Below are 18975 nucleotides of genomic sequence, written 5' to 3' on the forward strand. Positions count from 1 at the left end.
ACCACTAGTTCCATGAATACACCTTTACCTTTAGGAAGATTTTACAATACATGAAGAGATTTTAATAAACAACAACCATTAATCAAACTGTGTTTGTATTTGTTTACATTCAAATTGCAAGTTTTTCTCTTTGAAACTGAAATTTTGCCATAGGAGTTCATTGAGACGGACACCCGCCCCCACCCAAAAAAAACGATCAACCAACAAACAAAATTACAAATGAAAAATTACAGGCATTATTTTGTTTTCATGTTAAAATCCATGATGAAATTTTCCATTTAGAATTTGTTTTAGCATCAAAATACAACTTTCAATTTTAAAAGACGTTAATACCTGATTTAATATATTTGTAAATTCACCTGGACAATACGTCGTTTTTTTTTTTAAAGCGGAGGTTACCTGCGACTGTACCTCCAGGCCTGGCGGGGTCGCTGCTACAATCAGGTACAGTAATGCAATCGGCACTGAGCACACGTCTGTAGCGTTTGGCACTTTTAAGGTGAGAAACGTGTTTTCCTACTTTTTATTTCTTTTTCAGCGTGGCATTAAGTGTACTCTTAGACGTCTCGTACACACGCGGGAGCTGACAATGTCGACGCTCTGACAAGTTAAAGAAGCGGTGGCAGATGTCGGCCATGAGCCACTGTTAACGCCAGCTTCCACTGAAGAATGCTCGCTATTGCTCGGCTGATGTCAAATCACTTTTGTCTAGCCGAACATTTCCGCACACGCCTCCTCTGAGTACTTTAGGTGAGGGATAAACCACTTGGATCAGGTAAATTATATTCTTCTGTTGTTTTTTTCAAATGTTAAGCGAAGGTGAATTGACATACGTCACGTGAAAATTACGTCGGCTTCCTAACCTAGTCGTCTCTTGGAACTCCTTGGTTCTGTAGTTCCTGGTCTGGTACAGTCGCTGAGTAATGACGTCTGAGCACCACAACATTCTCTGTGCATTCATGGCATGTTGTGGTGCGCTTGCGCCCCCCCCCCCCACACACACACACACACACACTCTCACACATCACCACTAAAACAAAAAAACAAAGGGTTTTGAAAAAGACATGACTGACATGGTGAAAGGATATCTTTTCCTTCCACTTGGTGCCACTTAAGAATTACATTGCACTGAAAGCTGTCACGAGCCAATGGTAGCACATAAGTGCTTCAGAAAAACACACCACACAAAAAGCCCAGGGCAATGTGACAAAAAAGGAGGCGGCTGCTTTGATGTCAAGTAGAGGGCTGCAAAATATTATCATATGGGCTGCAAATGGTCCCCCAGACCACCAGTTTGAGACCCCTGTATCACTGTATTGTTATTGCTGCCCTGTTGGTTTGTGTTCTTGTGTTGACTTTCTATTCGCAGGAATACCGTATTGTTTTGTGACTATCGCTGTAAAATATACTGTCCTAATTACTACTGTATTGTTTTACCAGGAATGTAAATGTCTCAGGACAAGTCAGATCAGGAGGATGAGCTGCTTGCCTTAGCAAGTATTTATGAAGAGGAGTTCCATCGAGCGGACTCTGCCCAGGGGGGAGAGATCCAGCTCTGCATGAAACTTCCCCCCGATTTCAAAGTTGTCGTCAAAGGTATCGTGGGTGCGAAGCGTCAACCTAATGATTGATTGAGCCTGAGAACTACAGTGGGCAAACTCTAATCATTTTGCAGCACAATCTTACGTAGTGCAATATTGGTCTGAGTCCATACACCTACTTATTCTATCAATATTTTATGGAAGGTGAGAAATAACATTAACTTATTTAACTGATGCAGATGCACTGGCATCCAAGCTAAAAAAACAAAACTAAATAAAAAATAATATTAGTCAAGTCCAAACATCTGTCAGTGTCTATCAGTATTTGTTGAAAGATGACAAAAGATAACAAAAACATTAATTTCTCCTAGCATGCAGATGTGCACCCACCCACACTTTTGTGCAGTAATGGATTGCCCGTACATGTCAAAACTAGAACTGGATATCACCCAAAATTCATGTGACTAATCTACCTTTTCCCTTTTCAGTTGTGCACTTTTTAAATTGAAGATGACAAAATTTGTGTGAACCCACTCCAGTTCTCTCAGCCCTCCCCTTATTTTAAATCTTTTGCAGGGGAGAAGCAAACCGAATATAAAATCAGTTTCTTGCCTCCTTTGGTTCTCAACTTTGAGCTTCCTGAAGACTATCCATCTACAAATTCGCCAATCTTCACTGTCAGCTCAAAATGGATGACCCGAGGACAGGTGTGACACGATACAACTTGAGACTATTTTTACTCACGACCCGTAATTGTTCCTCCTCCTACTGCTCGTTGTGGTCAGATGAGCTCTCTGTGCCGACGCTTGGATGAACTATGGGAGGAGAACCGAGGCTGTGTGGTTCTCTTCACCTGGATTCAGTTCCTCAGCGAGGAGGTGCTGGAGTTCCTGGGCATTCAGTCTCCTCTCCTAGTCACCAGGCATGAAAGTAAGGCGAGCGGGGAGCGCAGCAGGAAAGCTGACCACGCGGCCGCAGGTAGGAATGAAAGACTTGTGGAGTTCAGTAGCTTCAACAATATTAAGGACCTGTGACTTCAAGGCTCTTTTTGGGAGGGAATAATTGTTCACTCTCTGCGAGCGCCGGAGAATTACTCAAATTCAGTTCGACATCGTAGTGTAGTAGAATGCAATTTTCAAATTGCGGAGGCTGTAACGTTGAAAAAAAAATCCTCCAAGTGTTTAGTAAATTAGCAAGTCCAATTGAGGTAGATAAACTGTCTTTCATTTTAATTCATATTTCATTTGCCTTTAATTTAGTCTAAGTCTAACCCATAAACCCAAAAATTTATCTATAATAAATCTTATATTATTGCAATACAAATTCATTGCTTGTCTTTGTAAAAAAAAATACATGGAAAAATGATGTCATATCACAATATTGAGGAAAACATACTTTCAATTCTAAATCATTCACCTGTCGTGCTTTGCATTATTAACAGCTGCCATACTTGATTGGTCAATGAGTCAGAAGGATGTTTTTTTTTTTTCTTTGCAAGTTGGCTCAGATGCGACACAGCTCGGGAGTCCGTGCGATTGCTCGGAGAAGATGAAAGGAGAGGTCAAGAAGAAAAAGTGTGACCAACAGCCCTCGTTGGCGTCTCTCCCTCTGGACCCGCGGGCCATCGTGTCTGTGGACACGCGCGTCGACCTCCTACCTCATCTGTTGGACTTTGACGAGGCGCAACGACAGAGGGTGTTCGACGGCACGCCCTTCTGCTGCGGCATCTGCTTTACGGAGAAGCTGGGTGCCGACTGCCTCTGCTTTAAGGAGTGCCAACATGTTTACTGCAAAGGCTGCATGACAGAATACTTCCAGATCCAAATACGGGACGGCAATGTGCAGTGCCTTAATTGCCCCGAGCCCAAGTGCTCCTCAATAGCCACACCTATGCAGGTACCATTCTGCTATATGTAGTCCCTATGTACTGTCACTTTTAAATGTTTCACCCTCCCTGTTTGTACTTTGTAAACTCACAAGGTCAAGCAGCTGGTGAACGAGGAGCTGTTTGCCCGCTATGACCGCCTGCTGCTCCAATCCAGTCTGGATCTCATGGCTGATGTTGTGTACTGCCCTCGCCACTCTTGCGGCACGGCGGTCATGGTGGAGCCCGACACCACCATGGGCATCTGCTCCGTCTGCCAGTATGCCTTTTGCACGCTGTGCAAGATGGGGTACCATGGGGTCTCGCACTGTAAGATCCCCGCAGGTACTTTGATTAAGGTTGAACACAATCTGCTCAGTGACGGCATTTTTTTTTCCTTAGGAAATACTAGCATCGCAATCCTAAAACATTTAACTGTAGACAATGTCTTAAGGTAAAATCTTAGCACACCTTACTGTCGTACAACTGTAAACAAAATTTAAGTGTAATAATAAATATAAACTCAAGTAAACGTAGCCACCTTATGAAGATGGCTGGCAGATGTGGAACAGAGAAGGAAACAGGAAGATGTTTCCAGAGTTTTACCGGTAGATAGTTTTGTAAGCGCTTTATAGTTCATGCGAAATTTTTAAGTGTTGTGTATTGAGGAGATACACATTAGCGTCTGCTTGATGAAACTAGTGTAGGTAATGTTTATTGTCACTGCTCACTCATCTTAAATCTCACAAGATTTCCTGACATCACACTTGATCATTGGTTTAAGTTTTGCATATTTTTTCACAAATGTGGGATTGATTTCCAAATTATTCTACTTTGGAGACTCCACTTAAAGTAATTTCTGTCATTTCTACCCGTATCCCAAATATTTCTGTTTTTTGTTGTCATGTGCCATAGAGGAGTTGCGCAGCCTTCGAGACGAGTACCTGTCTGCCACGGCCGCGGGAAAAAAGTTTATGGAGCAGCGATTTGGGAAAAGGGTGATCCAGAAAGCCGTGGAAGAGTCCTTTAGCAGAGATTGGCTCAATGAGAACTGCAAATGCTGCCCCTACTGTGGCACCAACATACAGGTGGGGGCTCCCCCTGTTGATCTCAGGCTGCTACTACAGGACACTTACCACTTATTTTTTTTCCCCTGTTCAAAAACACTTCCCAGATGTCTTAATGATGAAGGTTCTCTGATATCCTTCCGTCAAAATACACAAAGGATAAAGAATGACAGCACACATAACTTCCACCTGACGCTTTACCATATGTCCCATTAAACTCGTGACTGTTTTGAACTTGACATAACTTCAATAATGGGTGTGAGTCTGTGTTCATTTGTGTGTGTGTGTGTGTGTGTGTGTGTGTGTGTGTGTGTGTGTGTGTGTGTGTGTGTGTGTGTGTGTGTGTGTGTGTGTAGAAAGTAGACGGCTGCAACAAAATGACGTGCACCTCGTGCCACCATTACTTCTGCTGGCTGTGTCTGGGCCTGCTCAACAAAGCCAACCCGTACAGTCACTTTAACAACCCACACTCACCCTGCTACAAACAGTGAGTCACTCCTTCCTCCTCACGTCAAGACGCCGCTGTTTTGTCTAAACTAGACGTTTCTAAATTCCTTTTTTTTCCCCTTTCTGTCTCTCTCCCCCCAAACTGCCATAGACTCTTCCATGGTGTGGATCTGGATGAAGAAGATGCCTTATGGAGTGATGAAGAAGACTGATGTTCTTTGTAGTGCACCCCGCCAGAATGCACTTTATCGTACACCACAGTCTGTTCATCTTTTGATTCTTGCGGCAAAGTGTTTTTTTTTTTTCCCCCCATGATCGTCACAAATTTGACACTTGAGTAGGTACACCGTATAATGACGTCCATTAGAATGTTTAGAAAGCACTTATAGCCTTGATTGTGGCAGCAATGCGGCTTTATAAAGGATACACCCAAATGTATCCCCTAAAATATGATTCCACCAATAAATGTATAAATTACACATTACAGTATTGGAATATTTGGGTTCATTCGCTTTTTCTAAGACTTGTATAAAATTTGGTGAGTGGAATGAAATGCGCTGACATGGCCCAGTATTGCGCTAATAGACCAAAATATCGGGATCTCACGGTAGTGTGCCCAATGAAGTGGCTGTGTATGTCTACATCGGTGTCCCTGAAAAATGTACTCGCTCGTTGACCGGCCATTGCACATAAATTTCGGTTTGATTTAGATGTTGACATAAATACAATGGTAATTGAGTTAAAGACAATGTTATACCGTATTTAAGAAAATTGAATGCCACAGAAGAAAACTGTCAAAAAAACATAACAAAAATAAGTAACTGGGTAGTCAAAGAGTGAGTACATTTTGGGGGTGTCCCTCTTTATATGGATGTACTGTAGTTACAGAACGGAATCAGCACATTTTCAATGCAGTCTTTGTATTTTGGAAATGATTGTGATTTCCCCCTAATGTCTTTTCAAAAACCTCACTAATCTCGTGTTTTGATCGGGACTGATTGTGTCATGTGTGGTTTTAAACATTGTTCGTACAGATGAGGGGCTGTTTGTGGCACGAATTGCCAAAAGTTCCGAATGGAAAGTTGTTGTTTTTTTGGTTTTGTTGTCATCGCAAGGACCCTCATTCAACTACAAAATAAATGTCCCCCGTTTGGCACTGAAATCATGCATCCAATATTTGTCACATACAGTATTTATTAAGGCTTTGAAAAAGCTTGAGTCTTCAGCAAGTCTTGAAGTGATTTGCTTTTACTTCCTTTTTTTTTGAGAGGGGAAGGGGGATGACCACAGGGGGTACAAAAAAAACATGTACAAAATTATTATATTATTGAATCTAACAACTGTAGAGCTCCCTGGATGACCTCTATCGACCCTTTTTCTCCTTATTTTCAAATGGGCGAGTAGTTTTATTTCAGTAGCGTACTGAAATAAAACTACTTCAATGTTCACTCTTCAAATGACTCATCATGTTGCTACAGTACATTTAAGTGCAGTTCAGTTACATTAACTTTGCCATACATTTGTATTTAAGCCTTAAGATTATTTTTTTTTTAGGATAATATTTGGTGTGAATGTTTGAGAACCACTGTACTGCAGTATGTAGGGGAAATGAGAGAAGCCACAATGTCAACCTCGACACTAATTTTGAAAAAAATATCAAATTGTTCAAAGGGATGTTGTCAAACTGGCAAGGACCCAAAATGGGTCCGAGGTACACATTGTTTTTTTACCAGGATTTTTTTTATCCATTTTTGTTAAACATTCATGTCTTCTACCGTATCAGAAATTGATGCACCGTAGAGTGTTTGTCAATACATACGTATTGTATTTTACAACATTTGAGTCCCACTGCACTAACATTCTAGTGTCGTGTGTGTCGACCCCACAAGGCGTCTTGTTACCTGCTGTGTGACCCATTTTGAGGCTTATAATCCAGGTGGTGGTGCTGTACGACCCGTGTGGGAGCAACAATGAAATACTAAAGAAACAAAAGAGCACACGTTTGAGCCTGAGACTGAAAAGAGACGACAACATTGTGTCACCCATTTGGCCAGAGTTGCTGACAGGGGATAACCCTTTAAAATGGCCCCCCTCTCTCCTGCCGTAACCCCCTCCCATCCACACACACACAAACTAACTGACTGCTACTATGCCCCTAAAGACATATCTTCTCTCACAAATGCAGGAAACCATCAACAACAGCAGAACCTGAATATCGCAGAGGAACATCAGCAAACAAGTGTGATCGCCTCTAAAGCAGGATAGCGCTCCCAACTGGGGGGGAAAAAGGTCAGTGTTGGATCATGGCACACGGCCTTGGAGCTCAAAGGTTAATGAGCAAATTGACAAAGTTTAGTGGCATGGATGTGGAAGATGCGGTCGATACATTGTATTCCAGTCTGCTGAAACTCAATTAATTGATCAATCTAAGAATGCTGAACATAATTCTTTTACATCTAAATCCAAGCGCAACAGACTTTACACAGGCTTCAACCACATTTTAAACGTTTCCCATAATTTTAGGAGTGCTCAAAATTGCTACCTTATGAGGCCTCAAAATGTGATTTGTACCTGTAGTTTTCGTGTGACTTTTTTTTTCCGGGGGGGACAGACGTTTCCTTTACAAATGTTTCAAAAGTATTGTAATTATGATCAAAAATGTTGTTGTAATTCAAATGGAAATACAAAAATATAAGGATATGTTGTCTTTAAATGACAATGTTTTGCCAATGTTCCCCAAAGATTTTCTTGTGAGAATCCTATAGGAATAATCATATTTTGTTTTACTCATCTTCAGATAAATATGTTTATATTTGTTGTCGTTTCTATGGTGAGAAATATTTTATTCCGATATAAATATCGGAATATAATATGTATCCTCGTGAATTACAATTGAATATAAATTCCCATTCAAGTTCTTCCATAAAAAAGTCACAGCGATATTTATATCATATTTAATATTAAAATCTTAACAATGCTAACACCGAAATAGCTAGGTTTTTTTTTCTAAGTTCATGAACATCTTTTTATACAGGTAAACAGCTCCTCATTCCAAATTTAAAAAAATAAAATCATAATCACCAGTATCTGAGAAGTTACCTGCGCAGTCCTATCATGATCGAGAGTGAGAGAGAGCTGTCTGCCATGGTGCAGGAACTGTGGGACAACGATGTCAACAGACTACGACCTGGAAAGGACTACAGGATATCTTTGCAGGTGCCACATACACGTATACACTGGCACTCTCTTAAACAGTTTCCAAATAAACACAGATAACTTACATCATATTAATGTAAAAGAGTTTCACGTTCAACTTTGTACTACAACCTATGCAAAGATGTACAATAAGACATCAAATGTAAAGGTGTTACAGTACTTTGTTGTACTCCTGTCCTGTTTCAGGGCAAAGCAGGTGACAACATGGCCGACAATGACAACGACGGGGCGGGATATCCTCTGTTCAAATTTGTCGACGAGAAAATTTTCCAGAAGGAGACTTTTTTAGGTGAGTCATCATTTTGTGGCATCTTGATGCTAAGGAACTTGTGAATTGAGGAGCTTCATTTAGACAAACGGAGTGCTTTACCGACATCTTGTGGCATCGTGGTGCCAGTGAACTATATTGGAGTGATTTCAGGAGTTACATTTTGACAAAAGTAGTGCTTTCTTGGAAGCAATTGCAAATTCTTTTAAGAGTGCATCGATTACTTGCAGTTTTGCTACTCTGTAAGGTGCATTTCATGTATACTTTATTCTGCAATTAGTAGCGACGTGTTTATTAGGGGGTGTGAGGCATTTAGTTGAACATTTATTGTGTGCTGCCTCTCACCTGAAGTCAGCTCCAGCAGGTTCCTCTGACCTGAATGAGGACAATTTGTATAGGAAATGACTGGATGTCCACAAGTGTGACATCCTATCTTGTACTACAAAGTGCTCCAGTGATGACTCGCTGGACCTCAGTCACATCGCCTCACAGTAAAGCTTTTTTCATCCACTAGTATAATCTCCTTATGACGAACAGGGCATGTTGCATAAGCGCAGAGCACACAGGGTTCACTATGCCCGGCCAGCGGGTGTAAGCAACCTAGCCCCGCCCACTTCTTGGATCACATGACCAGAAATTGCTAAGACTTTGGCTTCGTTCATGTGGTTTATAGGGTGGTCATTTGGAAAAACAACAACCTTTTCTTTAACCCTCTGCAGGTAGTTATTACTATGGAGAGATCACTGTCCCACTTATGTTAACTAGCATGTCCACATAGTAGAGGCATTTACATTAAATGCCTTTGTGTGCCCCACTTATAAAGGCGTCCCCCATGGTTCTGTCCTTCGCCCAATCTCGTTCTTGTACATGCTTCCATTGGGATAGTACTTATCACGAGTCCTCCATCCGTTCTGGATAGTTCTTGTCCTCATTACTTGCTAGCTGAACTGAAGTCTGTCAGAAGGTCTGGTGTGAGTTAATGTATAGAGTTGCAACATAATTTTACCCAAAATGTTGATCTTGCGTGATATGATGACGTCTCTTGTGACGTAGTCTATGACAACAGTTTTTGGAATTAAGTCGCGCGTGCCAAAGAAAAAGCAAACCATGGATGGATGGATGTTCAAAAATCTTGGAGAGTAGAAAGAATACTGTTGTGCGGTACAGACCTAGAATTAATTATTATCCCTCAAGTGTTCCCATAAGGTTCAAGGTATGCATAATCTGTATGTGTCTTTGCATATTAATTTGCTTTGGGTGTGTTTGCTTTTACAGCCTTTATTTCCTTGTTGGATAACTATGTGAGTGACACTGGGGAGCCAGAAATCGTTACCCCGGAGGAGGTAGCGGAGAACCACAAGTTCCTGGACTCTATAGTTAAGACTCCCACTATGAAGGTACACTGTGGGCAACCTGCATTGTGGTGCTGCATACATGGTTTTGTTTTTTATTGACGTTTTTGCCTCCACAACATGATAGATTTTTTTGCCCCTATTTATTGTAATCTTATTCTACAGCAGGTTTATTTTTGTTGTTTTCAGATAGCTCATAAATACCTGGTGGAGAAGAAGCTGTCCCCGCAAGATGAGACGCAGTTCAAGGAGCAGCTCTACAGAATTTGGTTTGAACTCTACGCAAGGAAAGGCTCCAGCAGGTGGGTGCAACCTGGCACTGAGGCAAAATATAATGCGGGAATCTTGCACCACCACGCCAAACTGTGTGACTGAGTGGCTGTGGGCAGGCTGCACTGTGAGAAGGATCTGTGAAAAGAGATTTGAAAATTCATCCATCCATTTTCTAGAGCACAAGTCTGTAACATTGTTTAATAAGATTCATAAAATTGTGTTTGAATGCCTATTATTGGTTTCTGATCCCTTGTCTCATTCCCTCCAGGCCAGATTCATCAGGTTTCGAACACGTGTTTGTTGGAGAAACCAGAGGAGGGCGGACGGTCATAGGCTTCCACAATTGGATCCAGCTGTACCTACAGGAGAAGCTAGGACACATTGATTACAAAGGCTACAGCGTCAACACTAACTCGCCACATGTACATGGGTTTCTTGAACAACTAAATGCTCGGTGTGCTGGATTAAAGAATGAAGCGGTCTGCAGTTTGCCTACCCCATGGTCTAGTGTGACATGAAATAGTTGTTGGACACTAGCAATTGCTTTTAACGTAACATGATGGAAGAAGTGAATGTTTAATGACGGTCTTTTAGTTTCAATACTACCCCAATTATTATTCTGAGGGGTCCTGTGCAAAGTTATAGTTATCGAAAACTAACAAAATAACTCAAAATAGAAAAATAAGAATTCCTGTTCATGAAACAAAATAATGAGAATGCCTTTAATGGCACGGAAAAAAAACAGAAACTAAATCTAACATTTATAAAACTGAACTGGAATTCTAGTGATGTCGTCCTTCATTTTTGTCAAATAATATACATGAGCTTTCGGGGTTCAAAATAAATGTATTTATTACATGTTTGACATGTAGATGTCTGTGTTCCCTCCAGCCAGACGAGAACAAGCACATCTTGGCATTGCAGTTCAGTTGGAAGAATGGCATCAAACCCAAAGGCAGCATCTTCATCGGCGTCAGTCCCGAGTTTGAATTTGCCCTCTACACCCTGTGTTTCCTCAGCTCGCCCAATGAACGGGTCAAAGTCCAGTTTAGTTTCTACGATGTAGAGATTGTGTGCCACCACTACAACCAGAAGCATATCGGCACGACTTACCCCGTGCTTCTTAAGTACCAAAAAAACACTTAATTTAATAAACAGCTTCATCTTACATGCCAAAATGTACAGGTACTCTTGTTGTCTTTTTCATTTTACTTGAAGATACAATAAAACCTTACAATATCTTGTTTTTATTGTTTATCTTGCCTCTGCACATTCAATTTGATTATTTTCACTTTTTTTCTCCAGTTGTTTTATCGCCCACCTACTCCTTTTGCTGAAAGCATCTTAACACTTAATTTCTTTTCACTTTTCACATAATTTCTTTTGTCTTATTTTAACTTATTTGTAGTGTTTTACGTTTTAAAATCTAATGGTATTACCCACCTTTGTTGAATGCACACACTCAACACATTTTTATTTTAATTGATTTTCAGTCTAATGAGGATAAGCCGTACAGAAAAGTGATTGGTATTTTATTTTTCGCATAAAAATTCCAATTGTCACTGACGTCGTCTTTGCAACTTTGCAAATTTAAAAATAAATGTTATTGTATTTGACCCAAATATAGTTTTTAAATATCTGTAATGTCTGAATACCAATTGTGTCACCCACTCCTATGCATTTTCCGAAAAAGGGTGGAGGGACGTGGGAGGTTTGTTGCGACCAGTGACGTAAATTGCTTGGCACGGAGAAAAATGTTAGCTAGAGTAGATAACCAACGGTTGTCCGGGATTTTATTCAAGTAAAAACCATGATGCGTGCTTGTGTATCGCGACAACAAAACATACCACGACATTAAAATCACACAACACGCCTATTGTGGAAATATTCACAAGATAGTACAATTTTAGTAGCAGAGTTTTTGTCACAATTTTTTATTGATGCTACTTTTAACCATAACATTTATTTTACCAAACACTCATCATCCGGAAGTGGTTTCATAAATTCACTAGCTTGACCATCTTTGCAGCGCACGTACTGAAAGCAGCCTATTTTCTTCCTACGGCGAATTGACAGTTTGTTATATAATTTTCTTGAGGAATTGGATCTGGGTGGCGTGTCGATTTGATTCTGGGATTTTTATTCGCCGTTCAAATCGGAATGGCTGAGCCGAGCGCCAGATATCAGCAGGTAATGCGTATCGCTCCCCCTTCACGCCTAATACGGCTAGCCTACAACGCTAAATGTCTCTTAGCATCGAACACACACAAGGCGCTTCAGTTCAATTCGTTCGATGCGAACGAAAGTACCTCATGATAACCCTTTGTTGCACGAAATGCTTCTTAATTGAATGCTAACTCGTTTTAAACGCGGCTACGCAACGACTTCGCTCATTGATGTTGTGGCGTAAGGCTAACCGGGAAGTGAATTTTTCCATCGACTCATCCGCCCCTTTTCCGTGTGCGATTAATCATGCCTGTCTGTGTGTTTGTCCAGCTGCCCAACGTGGACGAGGCTGAAGGTAACCAGCAGGTAGCTGCAGACGCGCCGCCTCCTTATAGCAGCGTCACAGAGGACAATGCTGGTAAGAAACAGAGATTTGAGCCTGTGAATAATGCACGACAGTGCAGCTCGATTTGGTCTTTTGACTTTAACAGCAGTTGCCACTGGATTCCATTCTGATTCAATAATTGGTTTGCAATTTCTCATTTACTTTCTACAAATAATGTATATTTGATGATCGATCTATGCCAGTGGCGTGTAATCACAGGAGAATAATAGCGTTGAAGTGTATTTGTTTGAAAATTGAGATGAGCCCATTATTTGGAGTACAAATGCCGTTTCTTGAGTGTCATAGGGACCAAGTTGCCATGAATAGCGGTGTGTGTGTGTGTGTGTGTGTGTGTGTGTGTGTGTGTGTGTGTGTGTGTGTGTATGTATGCATGTACACTAAGTCTTCTATTTGTTAATTTAAACCTTCTCTGTCATTATTTCTCTCTTTTGTGATACTAGTTGTCGTAGATTTAACATGACAAACATTTTACTCAATTACAAGCTGCTCATCACGAACGGTCGATGGCATTTCAAAAAGATCAGACATGTTTTATTGAGGAGAGTACACATTATTGTGGCAGTGGCGAGCACATCCAAAAGACAACCACTGCTGCGATCTGCTGGGAATAGTTAACGTTTCCCATCTTAACGATCAAACCAGAGCTGTAGAGAACGCTAAATAACAAAAACATAGATGGTGGCAGTTGCCATCACTGGCGCTCCTCGTCAAGAAATGATTTGATGATCGATCTATGCCAGTGGCGTGTAATCACAGGAGAATAATAGCGTTGAAGTGTATTTGTTTGAAAATTGAGATGAGCCCATTATTTGGAGTACAAATGCCGTTTCTTGAGTGTCATAGGGACCAAGTTGCCATGAATAGCGGTGTGTGTGTGTGTGTGTGTGTGTGTGTGTGTGTGTGTGTGTGTGTGTGTGTGTATGTATGCATGTACACTAAGTCTTCTATTTGTTAATTTAAACCTTCTCTCATTATTTCTCTCTTTTGTGATACTAGTTGTCGTAGATTTAACATGACAAACATTTTACTCAATTACAAGCTGCTCATCACGAACGGTCGATGGCATTTCAAAAAGATCAGACATGTTTTATTGAGGAGAGTACACATTATTGTGGCAGTGGCGAGCACATCCAAAAGACAACCACTGCTGCGATCTGCTGGGAATAGTTAACGTTTCCCATCTTAACGATCAAACCAGAGCTGTAGAGAACGCTAAATAACAAAAACATAGATGGTGGCAGTTGCCATCACTGGCGCTCCTCGTCAAGAAATGATGTCAGCGGCGCACGAAGCTAATAATTTCAATTGTAAACACCCCATCACACTCATGATTAAGCATTCGTAGTACAAATGCATTTTTATCATGTTGAATGATAAACATACAATTTTATTACAATTCTTGGGAAGAACATTTTTTGTCGGAATATCGATTGGGGGGGGGGTTGGCATTGAAAATGACTGACAATCGTGATTCGTGTAATTTTTCTTATGGAATATGTCAACCTAAATACTGTTCTGTTGTTTATGTTTCAGCCTATTTTGACTACAAGGAGGAGGGGAGTTTTCCCAAGCCGCCGTCCTACAACGTGGCGACCACACTACCTTCCTATGATGAGGCGGAGAGGACCAAGGCGGAGACCACTGTTCCCTTGGTACCCGCAAGAGTGAGTTTGACACCGTTTATCCTTTCGTTGTGCTGCTTCCGACCGCTACCTGTATTCAGTACGGGAAATGTAAAGCACCTTTTTGTTAAAATGGGACTCCCAACACATCCAAAGTGAAGGGGGTTGGTTGGGGGGGGGGGGGTGTCCATGCCAGTACGTACCAGTTACGGTGTTGAATGTGGGTCTGAGTGGGTGGTTGCTGTGTTTGACTGCCCGGTGTTGTGTTTCTCTGCCGCCCGGCATTTGGCCGCAGCCTCAACACAGAGAGCGTCTGGAGACGTTTGACGATGTCATACGCAGTTCACTGGAGGTAATGTGTGTGTGCATGTATGTGCCTGTTATTTTTATGTTGTAATGTGCGTGTGAGAGACTATTTCTTTTTGACTGTGTGTGTTTGCGCATTGTCGAGACCGTGAGAGAGTAACAGTGTGTGTTCCCTGTTTGGGTGTGTACCATGAGTGCCCCTGTGCACCTCTCGATGTCTTCTTGTAGTTCCCAGTTCTGGGTGGACAGACTTTTAGAGATTGTGTTGACTGTTCAACATGCTCTCTGTGCTTTTTTTGTGCCTTGTGCGTGTGTGTATGTGTTGTACTTTTATCGTGCCATGGTACCTTGACTTATTTTTCATGCAGCTGCTGTACATGCTCACACCCAGGCTAACAATCCAGTCAGGTCAGGCTTATTAAAGACTCGTTAAATAATTTCAAGATGTACAATAGTTGAATTAAAAAAAACAAAACTGTTGTTTTCTTAATATTTTGTCATTATTTTATATTCACTCGTTTACAATTTATTTATTTATTTATTTTTAACCCAAAATATTTTTGGTGGAGGCTGGAACGGATTATCACGACATGAAATAACCTTGGAAGCCAAGCTGTCACTGTGCTTGTATTGGATTGATTTGTTTTGAATATTCAAGATGTATGTTGATTTGGTCAACATTGAAAAGGTGACATTAATGTTGTTAAATATGTGTACTGTATATTGTTTTCAAATTGTTTCTCTCTCGTCATGCAGGATGAAGACTTTGTAACCAGAGATGATTTTGAAGATGCTGATCAGCTGAGGATAGGAAACGATGGCATCTTCATGCTGACCTTCTTCAGTAAGGAAAAGAACGTATATTATACAAGTATTAACTTGGCCGCAACTTTATTCTCTGTATTTTTTTAAACCCTCCTAATGTTATGACTTCTATCCTAACTTTATGTTTTCCATCTTATTTTATGACTTCTATCCATCCATTATCCGAGCCACTTATCTTCATACGACTTTACGGTCTTAAAATGACCACCTTTTTTCTCACTTTGTTCTCGCAGTATTCAGCTCTGTAACAACTTTATTCCCTTAATTTTTCCTCCCCTCTCTTTTCGTTGTTCCAGTGGCATTCCTGTTCAACTGGATCGGTTTCTTCCTGTCCTTCTGTTTGACCACCTCAGCGGCCGGCCGCTACGGGGCCATCTCCGGCTTTGGCCTTTCCCTCATCAAATGGGTCCTCATCGTCAGGGTACGGACACTTAACAAACTCCCTGTGTCCATTAATTAGTAAAAGTGTAATTTTTTTTTTTCTAACTCCCATCTTTGTGGTCGCAGTTCTCGACATACTTTCCTGGTTATTTTGATGGACAATACTGGCTGTGGTGGGTGTTCCTGGTGTTGGGTGAGTCGCCTTTTACGACTGTTGTCTTTATTGTACACCTGCGCATTGTAACTGAGCAGAGGAAGCTAAAGTACTCATACTCAACACAGTACAAAGTATTCACCATGTTTACTTCCCAACGTTGTCCAATACAAAAGGAGTGTGTGTGAGAAAAGTACAAAAATAGGAATCAGTTTAGATGCTAACACTTGTCTGTGCTCCCCTCCAGGCTTCTTGCTGTTCCTCCGAGGCTTCATCAACTACACCCGAATCCGCAAGATGGCCGACACTTTCTCCACGCTGCCCCGTACCCGAGTTCTCTTCATCTACTGAGCTCAGTGACATCCTATTTCGATTGGAAAAAAACACACACACACACACACACACACACACACACACACACACACACACACACACACACACACACATAACAAAACAAAAAACATCTACTTAACATTTACTGTCATTCCTCTGCGTGATCGGAAAAGGACAATCCACAACCTCTTTGTCCTCTTTTGGTGTAAACTAGCAAATTCTATTAAAAATAAATGACCTTCACTCGTTTAGTGTTGTAAAAGTGCGGATTGCGATTCTGAAGTGTCTGCCTTATTTACTGGTGTGGCCCACTGGTGGCTGACATGCACTTTTTAGCCACCAGGGGACCATCTTGCCTGTATAATTTCAGGCCAGCTCATTTGTACATAGAAGAGGGACGCTGGAGAGCAGAAATCATCTATTTAACTTTTAACTTTATTTTTTTGGGTCAAGTCGATATGTCGGATTGTGCTGGTTGTATATGGAAAAAATAATAATGAGCTGGTTCTTCTGAACAAATGGGCCAAACGCGCTGGTGTTAATGTCTGTCGTGTTAGCAGTGACGAGGGAAATTTGCTGAATGTTCATGAAAACAAGCAAAACAATGTCTTTAAGCATCCATTAAATGTAGAAATGTACTTTATGATCACTTGTATTCGTGTGGAGGTTCAACAATGTTTTTAAACCATAAGAGTGTCCCTGCTTTGGAAAATTAAAAGTCATAAACACATTCTTGTACGTTATTGTTGTACAACCCAAAATCTTGCAGAAACATGTTTCTCTCAAATATTTTTAAAAAAGAAATCGACGTGAGCACTTCTTCTTTGCCTCTCCATCCACCTCGCTGGTGCAAGATGTTGATAGAATCAGTACAGTCAGTGCACATTTTATTGTGACCTTTTATTGTGGGCAGCCCAAGGAACAACACTGCAATCATCATTTTGTCTTACATTTTGAGCAAAGTTTCTTGATCTACATGAAGCCTGCCTAGCCACAAGTGATAAAAGCACATGCCTTACACATCTGTGCATCCGTTTTCGAGAGTGCTTGTACTCCTTCGGGTTAGGGATGCAACCTATGCCAGTTTAGGAAGCGAAAAAAGCGGGATACACCCTGGAATGGACACCAGCTAATCGCAGGGCGCATATTGCTGAATATTTTTGAAAATTTAAAAATGGACACCATTCATAATGTATTGTAGAGTGAGGCTTCTCCAAAATGAGAAGACGATGTGGGATGCATCCAAATCGTATGTCCCCCTTGTGTGTGTGTGTGTGTGTGTGTGTGTGTGTGTGTGTGTGTGTGTGTGTGTGTGTGTGTGTGTATATATCATTGACGTGTGAGTCATCGTACCCCTCCTCACTCACCCTTCATTCGTGTGTATGTTTAAATCCAGCGTGCATGTGCGCGCGCGTGTGTGTGTGTGTGTGTGTGTGTGTGTAAAGCAGTGGTGAGTCATCCACCATGTTAGCAGGTGCGCCATGCACCTTCCCATGTGCTCCCATTTTTTTTTTCGTACCCACCTCCTCCTCCTCCTCCTTCTGACTCACGACTGACTCCCCCGCCATCATCAATGACATCACCAACACCATCCACCCCACCCCAGCTCATGCCCCTCCTCCACTTTGTTGTGGTGATTCATACTGTACGTTGAGCTTCTTCTCTCCTCTTGTTCTGAGGGTGAACTTGAATGTCGCACCGTTCATTCACAAAAACACCTTGCCATAGTTTGCCAGTCATGTTGCTTTACATGATCATGCGTAAACGACGCCTCGTGGTTATCTGCTGTACTATGTCATGAATTAGAACGATGCTATTGTCATGATACACTAATTGGTCAAAAAATATTTAAGTGCACCTGCACAGATGTCAATATAATGCAGCGCAATTGTGCACCTCCACAAATCTTTAAAAAAAAAACAAAAAAAAAACTTTTTTCTATGTCCAATGGATTTGAAAACTCTGCCTTGTTCAAATGCTAGGTTTTTCATTTGAAGTGTCTATGAACAACCCCAAATCTCCAAATAAAGTTCAGCTGGTCTAGTCTGCTTTTCCTGGCATTTTTTTTGCTTTCTAGCAGAGGCCTGAAATTTAAATGGTAGCAATTCGAATGTGATCGGCTAATTCTGCACACAAAATTTCCCAGTTATATGATGGTGTGCATTCTTGTGCAAACATATTACTTCAGTTATTTATACTTGTTTGGAGATGACTTTTAAGTTGTAGAGGTTCTAGCTGAAATTAATAGTGGAAAAAGTGATGAAATGATTTATTTTGGTCTCATTGATTATATCACAAAACCATGCATTTTGCGGGGTGTGTAGACATTATATATCCACCGTTGGCTGTTTGACACACTGAAAGATATTAAAGATATTTGAAGTGACAATACATATTAGATACAAGCAGAAGGTTATGACTCATACACTGAGAGGACTGAGTTGGCCCTTTGCCGTGCATATCTGGATTGGTCCTTGTCTGTTTTCAATTGAGAAGACACTGTCTCTGTTGTCACGGTAACCAAAACACTGTCAATCGTCATTTGTCCCTGAATGATGATGTCACATCATCCCATCAAGGGCATCTCAATTTTTAATTTGGTGGTCTGGTTTTAGTAAGTAGGTAATGGAATGTTTTTATTGGTGATATTGACATATTGATTTTGATTGATTGACTGTCATATAGGCTGATTTTTACAGCAGTTCCTTTGAGGGTTTTTTTTTTTTTTAAATTATGAGACAGATCAAGGCCCCA

At 41.0% G+C, this 18975-nt stretch overlaps 3 protein-coding genes across 7 annotated transcripts; all 3 read left to right on the forward strand.

Moving 5' to 3' along the window:
• Positions 1–421: 421 nt before the first annotated feature.
• Positions 422–6086, forward strand: rnf14 (ring finger protein 14). Of its 4 annotated transcripts, none has more exons than XM_019873302.1 (10): positions 430–444; positions 539–775; positions 1441–1596; positions 2118–2248; positions 2327–2519; positions 3040–3437; positions 3522–3750; positions 4321–4493; positions 4829–4959; positions 5071–6086. In XM_019873302.1, the coding sequence occupies exons 3-10, from the start codon at positions 1449–1451 to the stop codon at positions 5129–5131; spliced, it is 1464 nt and encodes a 487-aa protein (XP_019728861.1). In that variant the 5' UTR covers positions 430–444; positions 539–775; positions 1441–1448; the 3' UTR covers positions 5132–6086. The 4 variants fall into 4 exon arrangements, with proteins under 4 accessions (XP_019728858.1, XP_019728861.1, XP_019728859.1 ...); XM_019873300.1 differs by having other exon boundaries at positions 539–750; XM_019873299.1 differs by lacking the exon at positions 539–775 and having other exon boundaries at positions 422–499.
• Positions 6087–6641: 555 nt separating this feature from the next.
• On the forward strand, positions 6642–11259 carry endou2 (endonuclease, polyU-specific 2). The gene is made up of 7 exons (XM_019873303.1): positions 6642–7208; positions 7954–8135; positions 8322–8424; positions 9679–9800; positions 9945–10057; positions 10297–10450; positions 10920–11259. Exons 2-7 carry the CDS (start codon positions 8034–8036, stop codon positions 11172–11174), a joined length of 849 nt encoding a protein of 282 aa, XP_019728862.1. The 5' UTR covers positions 6642–7208; positions 7954–8033; the 3' UTR covers positions 11175–11259.
• Positions 11260–12020: 761 nt separating this feature from the next.
• Positions 12021–16470, forward strand: ndfip1l (Nedd4 family interacting protein 1, like). Of its 2 annotated transcripts, none has more exons than XM_019873304.1 (9): positions 12021–12218; positions 12525–12612; positions 14134–14264; positions 14518–14574; positions 15285–15372; positions 15650–15774; positions 15861–15927; positions 16136–16276; positions 16330–16470. In XM_019873304.1, exons 1-8 carry the CDS (start codon positions 12189–12191, stop codon positions 16237–16239), a joined length of 690 nt encoding a protein of 229 aa, XP_019728863.1. In that variant the 5' UTR covers positions 12021–12188; the 3' UTR covers positions 16240–16276; positions 16330–16470. The 2 variants fall into 2 exon arrangements, with proteins under 2 accessions (XP_019728863.1, XP_019728864.1); XM_019873305.1 differs by having other exon boundaries at positions 12022–12218; positions 16136–16283; positions 16336–16464.
• Positions 16471–18975: the final 2505 nt, after the last annotated feature.

Source organism: Hippocampus comes, unplaced genomic scaffold (assembly GCF_001891065.2).
Source record: "Hippocampus comes isolate QL1 unplaced genomic scaffold, H_comes_QL1_v1.1 scaffold59, whole genome shotgun sequence".
In the NCBI taxonomy this organism is placed as follows: domain Eukaryota; kingdom Metazoa; phylum Chordata; class Actinopteri; order Syngnathiformes; family Syngnathidae; genus Hippocampus; species Hippocampus comes.

Bases quoted from the DNA above. Each gene is read 5' to 3' on its own strand.
- rnf14 (XM_019873299.1), top strand. From the start codon at position 1,449: ATGTCTCAGGACAAGTCAGATCAGGAGGATGAGCTGCTTGCCTTAGCA. The intron at 2,249-2,326 runs GTGTGACACGAT...CGTTGTGGTCAG, and splicing joins AATGGATGACCCGAGGACAG to ATGAGCTCTCTGTGCCGACG. The intron at 4,960-5,070 runs GTGAGTCACTCC...AAACTGCCATAG, and splicing joins CACTCACCCTGCTACAAACA to ACTCTTCCATGGTGTGGATC.
- endou2 (XM_019873303.1), top strand. From the start codon at position 8,034: ATGATCGAGAGTGAGAGAGAGCTGTCTGCCATGGTGCAGGAACTGTGG. The intron at 8,136-8,321 runs GTGCCACATACA...GTCCTGTTTCAG, and splicing joins ACTACAGGATATCTTTGCAG to GGCAAAGCAGGTGACAACAT. The intron at 10,451-10,919 runs GTACATGGGTTT...TGTTCCCTCCAG, and splicing joins TCAACACTAACTCGCCACAT to CCAGACGAGAACAAGCACAT.
- ndfip1l (XM_019873304.1), top strand. From the start codon at position 12,189: ATGGCTGAGCCGAGCGCCAGATATCAGCAG. The intron at 12,219-12,524 runs GTAATGCGTATC...GTGTTTGTCCAG, and splicing joins CGAGCGCCAGATATCAGCAG to CTGCCCAACGTGGACGAGGC. The intron at 14,575-15,284 runs GTAATGTGTGTG...CTCGTCATGCAG, and splicing joins TCATACGCAGTTCACTGGAG to GATGAAGACTTTGTAACCAG.